Raw genomic sequence first — 9,761 nt, 5'->3', positions numbered from 1 at the left:
TTGAGCCAATCAGTTGGGTTGTGACAATGTAGGGGTGGTATACAGAAGATACCCATATTTGGTAAAAGACCAAGTCCATATTATGGCAAGAACAGCTCAAATAAGCAAAGAGAAACGACAGTCCATCATTACTTTAAGACATGAACTTTCTCTCCAAGATGTCGTAGCAGTCGGACGTGTTGCTTTGTCTTGTCCCGTCCAGTCCCATGTATATATCGTTTCTTTGAATATATTTCATATATATTTTAATCTCACTTTCCATCTACGGACTGAATACACTCTCCTGCAACCCGCCTCACCCAATGTGGTACGGATCTGCTATTTTTATACTTTAGAACCGGAACCCCCTTCAGAAGCTAGCCAGCTAACTAGCTAATAGTCAGTTAGCCACTGCTAGCGGTCCTCACCATTAACTCGGACATCAGCCAGCCTGAACCCGGTCAATTCCTTTCAGTCTGCACAGCGCGATATCAAACCAGAGCATATCGGACTGCTTTTTCTTTACCACATCTCCGGATTCCTACCGCAAGCTCTGAACCTTTACACAATGGATCATCGCAGCTAGCTAGCTGATATCCGAGTGGCTACTCCTGGCTAATGTCTCTGTCCCAAAGCAAGCACCAGTTAGCCTGGAGCTAGCCTCGAACTAGGCCCATCTCTCGGCTAGACAAAGAGGTCCACCAGCCAATTCTTGGGCTACAATACCTCTTTTGCCAATTCGCCTGGACCCTTCACTGCCGACACGGAGCCCCGCCGATCCATCAAGACTGGTCTGCCGACATAACCGCCCGTGGTGGTCTCAACAGGCTCTTCCGTTGTGACGTCGCCGGATGCCCATCGGCTATCCCCAGCCCGCTAGCTGTCTGAATCGCTTTGTCTCCAGCTTGCCTAGCATAGCAGCGACTACGGAATTTGGCTCACTGACTCATCTAGTGCTACCCATTGAACTCTATGACTATCACTCGGCTACACATGCCTCTCCCTAATGTCAATATGCCTTGTCTATTGCTGTTTTGGTTAGTGATTATTGTCTTATTTCACTGTAAAGCCCCTAGCCCTGCCCAATATGCCTTATGCCCTTTTGTTCCACCCCCCACACATGCGGTGACCTCACCTGGCTTAACTGGTGCCTCTAGAGACAAAACCTCTCTCATCGTCACTCAATGCCAAGGTTTACCTCCACTGTACTCACAATCTACCATACCCTTGTCTGTACATTATGCCTTGAATCTATTCTTCCGCGCCCAGAAATCTGCTCTTTTTACTCTGAGCGCACCGGACAACCAGTTTTGGTAGCCTTTAGCCGTACCCTTATCCTACTCCTCCTCTGTTTCTCTGGTGATGTAGAGGTTAACCCCTGCAGCCCCCAGCACCACTCCCATTCCCCAGGCGCTCTCATTTGTTAACTTCTGTAACCGTAAACACTTGGTTTCATGCATGTTAACATTAGAAGCCTCCTCCTGAAGTTTGTTTTATTCACTGCCTTAGCACACTACCAACCCTGATGTCCTAGCTGTGTCTGAATCATGGCTTAGGAAGGCCACCAAAAACCGAGAAATGTCCATCCCTAACTATAACATCTTCCAACAAGATAGAATTGCCAAAGGGGGTGGAGTTGCAATCTACTGTCATACTATCCAGGTCTGTGCAATTCAAGCTTCTACTTTTAAAAATCCACCTTTCCAGAAAGAAGTCTCTCACTGTTGCCGCTTGTTATGGACCCCCCTCAGCCCCCAGCTGTGCCCTGGACACCATATGTGAATTGATTGCCCTCCATCTATCTTCAGAGTTCGTACTGTTAGGTGACCTAAAGTGGGATATGCTTAACACCCCGGCCACAATCTAAGCTAGATGCCCTCAATCTCACACAAATTATTAAGGAACCTACCAGGTTCAACCCCAATTCCGTAACCATGGGCACCCTCTTAGATGTCATCCTAACCAACTTGCCCTCCAAATACACCTCTGCTGTCTTCACGCAGGATCTCAGCGATCACTGCCTCATTGCCTGCATGCGTGATTGGTCCGCGGTCAACGCGGTCGACCCCCCCTCATCACTGTCAAATGCTCCCTAAAACACTTCAGCAAGCAGGCCTTTCTAATCGACTCATCCCGTCAGTAGAGGATGCCTGGTTGCTCTTTAAAAGTGCTTTCCTCGCCATCTTAAATAAGCATGCCCAATTCAAAAAATGTAGAACTAAGAACAGATATAGCCCTTGGTTCACCCCAGACTTGACTTCCCTTTACCAGCACAAAAACATCCTGTGGCGTTCTGCATGAGCATCGAATAGCCCCCGCGATATGCAACTTTTTAGGAAGTCAGGAACCAGTATACTCAGTCAGTTAGGAAAGCTAAGGCTAGCTTTTTCAAACAGAAATTTGCATCCTGAAGCACTAATTCCAAAAAGTTTTGGGACACTGTAAAGTCCATGGAGAATAAGAGCACCTGCTCCCAGCTTCCCACTGCACTGAGGCTAGGAAACACTGTCACTACCGATAAATCTACGATAATTGATCATTTCAATGGCTGGCCATGCTTTCCATCTGGCTACACCTACTCCGGCCAACAGCTCAGCACCCCCTGCAGCAACCTACCCAAGCCCAACCCCCTGCTTCTCCTTTACCCAAATCCAGACAGCTGATGTGCTGAAAGAGCTGCAAAATCTGGATCCCTATAAATCAGCTGGGCTAGACAATCTGGACCCTCTCTTTCTAAAATTATCCCCCGAAATTGTTGCAACCCCTATTACTAGCCTGTTCTCCTCTCTTTCGTATCGTCTGAGATCCCCAAAGATTGGAAAGCTGCCGCAGTCATCCCCCTCTTCAAAGGGGGAGACACTCTAGACCCAAACTGTTATAGACCTTTATCCATCCTGCCCTGCCTTTCTAAAATCTTCGAAAGCCAAGGTAACAATCAGATCACCGACCATTTCGAATCCCACCGTACCTTCGCCGCTATGCAATCTGGTGTCCGAGTTAGACATGGGTGCGCCTCGGCCACGCTCAAGTTCCTAAACGCAGACGACACCATTCTGTATACATCTGGCCCTTCTTTGGACACCTCCAAATGAGCTTCAATGCTATACAACACTCCTTCCGTGGCCTCCAACTGCTTTTAAATGCTAGTAAAACTAAATGCATGCTCTTCAACCGATTGTTTCCCGGGTGCCCTCCCGACCAGCATCACTACTCTTGACGGTTCTGACTTAGAATATGTGGACAACTACAAATACCTAGGTGTCTGGTTAGACTGTAAACTCTCCTTCCAGACTCACATTAAGCATCTCCAATCCAAAATTAAATCTAGAATTGGCTTCCTATTTCGCAACAAAGCCTCCTTCACTCATGCTGTCAAACATACCCTCGTAAAACTGACTATCCTACCGATCCTTGACTTCGGCGATGTCATTTACAAAATAGCCCCCAACACTCTACTCAGCAAACTGGATGTAGTCTGTCACAGTGCCATCTGTTTTGTCACCAAAGCCCCATATACTACCCACCACTGCGACCTGTATGCTCTCGTTGACTGGCCCTCACTACATATTCATCGCCAAACCCACTGGCTCCAGGTCATCTATTTGAGATTCGGTGATCCAAGATGGCGTAGCAGTGATGACGTGTTTTTGTTCGTCCTCTTGTGTACTTTTGTATTTTTCTTATTTTTTGTATATATTTCAATTTTATTTTCACTCTTTTCCATTTTAATTCCATTTTAATTCGATTATACCTTCCGGTAACCTGCCTCACCCAATGTGATACGGAATCGCTATTATTTTTTATTTTAGAACTTATTCAAGAACCACCAGAAGCTAACAAGCTAATTAGCTACAAGCTATTTAGTCATTGTTAGCCACTGCTAGCGGCTTTTACCTTCTGCACAGATACCAGCCCTGTTTTTAGCCTGGATAATACTCGCCAATCTACCAGTATTGGAATATCTCTCCACTACAACGCCGGATTCCTGCTGTAATCCCTGGACCACCACTTCTGATCTTCACAGCTAGCTAGTGGCTAATGCCCCTGCCACGAAGCTAGCACCAGTTAGCCGTGAGCCAGGCGCATCTCCCGGCTAGCAAACTAAATTCTACAATACCTCTTTCGCCATCTGGCTTGGATCCTCTGTCGACACGGCGCCCCGCCGCACCACCACGACTGGACTGCCGACGAATACTCCATCCGCTGTGCCTTCAACCGGCCTCCGTCGGAGCAGACGCTCCTACTAGCCCCGGGCTACTAACTTTAAACGCTGTGCCGCCCGCGTGCTAGCATAGTGGCGACTACTCCGCGGCTTCCCTGTTCCATCTACTGCTGCCCCCTGGACACTATGATCACTTGGCTACATAGCTGATGCCTGCTGGACTGTCCATTAATTCACGGTACTCCATTCTGTTTATTTTTTATCTGTCGGCCCCAGCCGCGAACTCAGGCTCTGAGTGTAGTTAATCCGACCCTCTCTGCCTAGTCATCGCCATTTTACCTGCTGTTGTTGTGTTAGCTGATTAGCTGTTGCTGTCTCACCTGTTGTCTTAGCTAGCTCTCCCAATCAATACCTGTGATTACTTTATGCCTCGCTGTATGTCTCTCTCAAATGTCAATATGCCTTGTATACTGTTGTTCAGGTTAGTTATCATTGTTTTAGTTTACAATGGAGCCCCTCGTTCCACTCTTCATACCTCTGACACCTCCCTTGTCCCACCTCCCACACATGCGGTGACCTCACCCATTATAACCAGCATGTCCAGAGATACAATCTCTCTTATCATCACCCGGTGCCTGGGCTTACCTCCGCTGTACCCGCACCCCACCATACCACTGTCTGCACATTATGCCCTGAATCTATTCTACCACGCCCAGAAATCTGCTCCTTTTATTATTTGTCCCCAACGCTCTAGGCGAAAAGTTTTGATAGCCTTAAGCCTTAAGCCTCATCCTACTCCTCCTCTGTTCCTCGGGTGATGTGGAGGTACACCCTGGCCCTGCATGTCCCCAGGCACCCTCATTTGTTGACTTCTGTGATCGAAAAAGCCTTGGTTTCATGCATGTCAACATCAGAAGCCTCCTCCCTAAGTTTGTTTTACTCACTGCTTTAGCACACTCCACCAACCCTGATGTCCTTGCCGTGTCTGAATCCTAGCTTAGGAAGGCCACCAAAAATTCTGAGATTTCCATACCCAACTATAACATTTTCCGTCAAGATAGAACTGCCAAAGGGGGAGGAGTTGCAATCTACTGCAGAGATAGCCTGCAAAGTAATGTCATACTTTCCAGGTCCATACCCAAACAGTTCGAACTTCTAATTTTAAAAATGAATCTCTCCAGAAATAAGTCTCTCACTGTTGCCGCCTGCTATCGACCCCCCTCCGCTCCCAGCTGTGCCCTCGACACCATTTGTGAATTGATCGCCCCCCATCTAGCTTCAGAGTTTGTTCTGTTAGGTGACCTAAACTGGGATATGCTTAACACCCCGGCAGTCCTACAATCTAAGCTAGATGCCCTCAATCTCACACAAATCATCAAGGAACCCACCAGGTACAACCCTAAATCCGTAAACATGGGCACCCTCATAGACATTATCCTGACCAACTTGCCCTCCAAATACACCTCTGCTGTCTTCAATCAGGATCTCAGCGATCACTGCCTCATTGCCTGTATCCGCTATGGGTCCGCGGTCAAACCATCACCCCTCATCACTGTCAAACGCTCCCTAAAACACTTCTGCGAGCAGGCCTTTCTAATTGACCTGGAGTGATGGAGTGCTGCATCAGGTGACCTGGCCTCCACAATCATCTGACCTCAACCCAATTGAGATGGTTTGGGATGAGTTGGACCGCAGAGTAAAGGAAAAGCAGCCAATAAGTGCTCAGCATATGTGGGAACTCCTTCAAGACTGTTGGAAAAGCATACCAGGCGAAGCTGGTTGAGAGAATATCAAGAGTGTGCAAGGCTGTCATCAATGCAAAATCAATGCATATGATTTTATTTGTGTTATTTCATAGTTTTGATGTCTTCACTATTATTCTACAATGTAGAAAATAGTAAAAATAAAGAAAAACCCTTGAATGAGTAGGTGTGTCCAAACGTTTGACTGGTGCTGTACTTTTGTATGTGTGGTGCATCTCAGAGGGACACATAACACAGCTCTGCAAGCACTTCTTGTTTATATTAATGAGGATTAATGCAGCAGTGCAGAGACACTCTCTGGACACTAGGGGTGTAATATTGGGAGTCGGGCTCTGCTAGGGTCAGACAGGACATTTGGCTGTGTCCACATCTACATGCACCCCTGCATCTCTCTATTCCTCCACTCTGAGTGGCCTCCGGTCCAGTTTGGCTGGGTCGTCCTGGACTGGCTGGAGACTGACAATGACTCCAGGGGTCTGGAGCGTTTTGAGAAATGGAGAGAGAGATGTATTCAAAAGTTTTCCCCACATAATTCCCCTTGTGTTCTCTCTTCATGCATAGCAATCAACCTTTGGCTAGTCTAATCTACGTATGACGTGTTATGAGATCCCACGCATCATTTGTGTTTCTCTGTCTCGCTCTCTTTTTTTGAGACTGTTTTATTCAAACTTGACCCTCCCTCAGCAGTCTATCCTTTAAATATGAGCTTATCTCCCAGCCGATAGGCTTGTCAGTTCGACTCATTATTTCACATTATTAGTCTGCTTCATTCTCTCTTAAACAGACAGAAACCGGGCCTCGCCAGCCTCGTAATGTTCAAGTTAGCAAATAAAGTGAGAGAGCGCTAGCTCCTACTTCAGCCGTAGTCCCTGAGCTGTTCTAAAACACGTGGTCCTTGTGGAGGTTTGCAGAGGAAGGGTTTTGGTCTCACTGCATCTTGTGTTTTGGTCGATGAACGTATGGTCTTGACAGAGGCTAACAGACGTTTTTATTGAAACAGAGAGAGAGAACGAAGTCACTATGGTTTCTGATTGGCTTGTCTTTTCTAGGCCTATAGTTTGAGGGAGAGATTCCAGTATGGATTTGATGTTTCCCTGTGTAGCAACCAAGATTTACTCCAGAGTTACTCCAGATTTACTCCAGGTCATGGTTACTTAGGGTTTTCATGGTTTGGGGTTTAAGTAGAAAAGTGTGAGTTCTTGTGCCCCCAGGTAGAGGGTATATTTTTCTCCATCAGTATGGTGGAAAAGAAAACCACATCTCCCAATGTGCATGAGTTCCCATGCCAATATGTTTCAAGTGTGCTTGCATGTGTGCACGTTTGTGTGTGTGTGTACGTGTGTCTGTGTGTCACTCTTCTCACTCATCCCAAGTTTCTCTACATCTGTCTGTCTCCATTCCTCCCTCCATCCAGCATGGTCGGTGTGGTATCCCCCAGCCCCTGGTGCAGCGCTACAGTGAAGACTTGGAGCAGCCAGTGAAAGATGTGGCCCCCGCCATAGACCAGGTCCGCCTCAAGCAGCTCCGCAAGCAGCACCGAATGGCTGTGAGTACTGTACTGCACCACTAACTGTCTGTCTGCTAGGCTTTACGGGACAGATTCAATAAGCATTTAGCTACATGGTCACCAGGGCAAAGTTGGAGCCTGTTATTTTCAGATGACACATTTAAGGTGTCATTGCTATGTTTTATGTATTATTGTTTACACAAAATTCCTGAATGTTTCACCGCTATTCCTCAGATCCCGTTTGGAGGTTTAACAGAGATGTGCAGGAAGCCTCTCTCCCCGGGTTACGTGAGCACCGTCTCTGATTGGTTGGTGTCCATCGGCCTGCCCATGTACGCCACGTGCCTGGAAGCGGCAGGATATGACACGTTGGGGCACGTGTCATCTCTCACGGAGAGCGGCGTGTGGGAGGCGGGGGTGAGGGACGAGAGACACGCCCGTAGACTGGTCAGCGAGGCCCGTTTGGTCAGCGCACACAGAGATGCACAGTCATAACTGTGACAGTGGAACCCATGCAGGTGAATCGAGGACAGTTGAACGGCTATGTCATGGCTGTGTGCTCAGTTGACACAGTTGAGACTGAAACACAGTTGCAAATAAATGCAAAACTGAATAACTGTGCAAGTGACCACAGCACAGCTTTCAACACCTATTTTGGCTTTTGACTGGACTGCGGAGTGCGGATGGCTCGCTGTTGCAGGCCAGCCAACACCTGAGATTTATGAGCAGAAAACCTGTTCTTATTCCCCCATGTCTTCATCAATCTATTTCTCTCTTTCAGATGTTTACGGTGAAATTGTTCCAACTGTCGAGAACAGTTATCAGATGCCTTTAAAACTGACTGTAGACTCTCTCTCTCTCGCTCTCTCTCTCCCTCTCTCTCTCTGTGGGACTGTTTCCATTCTGAAACATCCTCCCCAGTCTTATAACTCAAGACTGAGAAGTACTGCCTTGAATGAAAAAATAGCACAGTCTCTTTTTTTTTAGGTTTGACTTTTTCAGTGTTTTTCCCTGTGTTTAATAAGTGCTTAGGTTTCATCTCTTGTGCGAGACAAAAGCACTGGAGAGTAATAAGAATATGTAGCTTGGCCAAAGCAATTTCTTTCAAATCAAACCAAATCAAACTATATTTGTCACATGCGCCGAATACAACAAGTGTAGACTTTACCGTGAAATGCTTACTTACAAGCCCTTAACCAACAGTGCAGTTCAAGAAGAGTTAAGAAAATATTCACCAAGTAGACTAAAATAAAAAGTAATAATAAAAAGTAACACAATAACAATAACAATATCAATAACGAGGCTATATACAGGGGGCACCGGTATTTCAATGTACATTTGACCTTTGTTGTTAATCCCATTGCCAACTGCTATAGCAAGACTTTGGACAATGGGCTTTCTTGCCGTTAATCAACCTAAACATTACACAAAACATGAAATAGCCAAACAATGCTGTTGTATTGGGATTTCAAATCCAAATTTTCTATCATACTATAGTGTTTTTGTAATATACTGTACCATATATTCTAATTTCAAGGTGTTTTTACAGTATGTGTTCAATAAGTATTTGTTTGTCTGCTTTGTGGAATGTCAAGGTCTGAAATGTCTTCAGGCCATCTCAGTTAATGTAAGTCGACAGTCAGACAGATATCGATAGGATTATATTGCAGAGTTCGAATCATATCTGGGTTGCATTTAATCCTCCAATATGTAGGTCCTTACAGCAAGGATCTCTACACAGTACCGCTTTCATAATCATTCATGTTAGCTCAGCTTTTCTTTGCAGAACTCCATATGTCGAAACGAGCTCATTTTAAGTTGCCTTACCATTATGTAAAGAAAACGGTTAGATAAATATCTATTCATGTACTCAGCATTATAAATAGGCATTTCAACCCCCATCTACATTCCCTTTGACTAAGGCTTGATTTTATCACAGCCTCACCAGGGCCTATATGTTTTGAATGAATGTGCAAAGGCTGTGATTGTCAGTAGCAGACACACGCACGCGCACGCACGCACGCACGCACGCACGCACGCACGCACGCACGCACGCACGCACGCACGCACGCACGCACACACACACACACACACACACACACACACACACACACACACACACACACACACACACATTAGTACACACATTAGCAGCCACATAGCTCAACTGGTGGTTTCCTTGTTAAGCACAGATGTTAATCCACAGGAAGTCTGATTTAAACATAGTGTCCCATATTCAACAGCCGACCACAGCACCACTCAGTACTACAGTCTTAGAGAGAGACACAGTCAGGGAGGACAGATGAGGATGGGAGATGGTCACCTCACCTCTGTAGGGACGTACTGAATC

At 46.3% G+C, this 9,761-nt stretch overlaps 1 protein-coding gene across 1 annotated transcript in view; it reads left to right on the top strand.

The window, feature by feature from the left end:
• The window catches only part of LOC120024357 (SAM and SH3 domain-containing protein 1-like), a 124,704-nt gene extending 116,099 nt beyond the window's left edge, over positions 1-8,605 (top strand). Inside the window, exons 19-20 of the mRNA XM_038968579.1 lie at positions 7,319-7,450; positions 7,646-8,605. Coding sequence (XP_038824507.1) covers positions 7,319-7,450; positions 7,646-7,906 — 393 coding nt within the window. The 3' untranslated portion in view covers positions 7,907-8,605. The remainder of the gene's footprint in view (positions 1-7,318; positions 7,451-7,645) is intronic.
• The last annotated feature ends 1,156 nt before the right edge of the window (positions 8,606-9,761 follow it).

This window comes from Salvelinus namaycush, chromosome 29 (genome assembly GCF_016432855.1).
Source record: "Salvelinus namaycush isolate Seneca chromosome 29, SaNama_1.0, whole genome shotgun sequence".
In the NCBI taxonomy this organism is placed as follows: Eukaryota; Metazoa; Chordata; class Actinopteri; order Salmoniformes; family Salmonidae; genus Salvelinus; species Salvelinus namaycush.
This window is presented reverse-complemented; position numbering and strand designations above follow the sequence as displayed.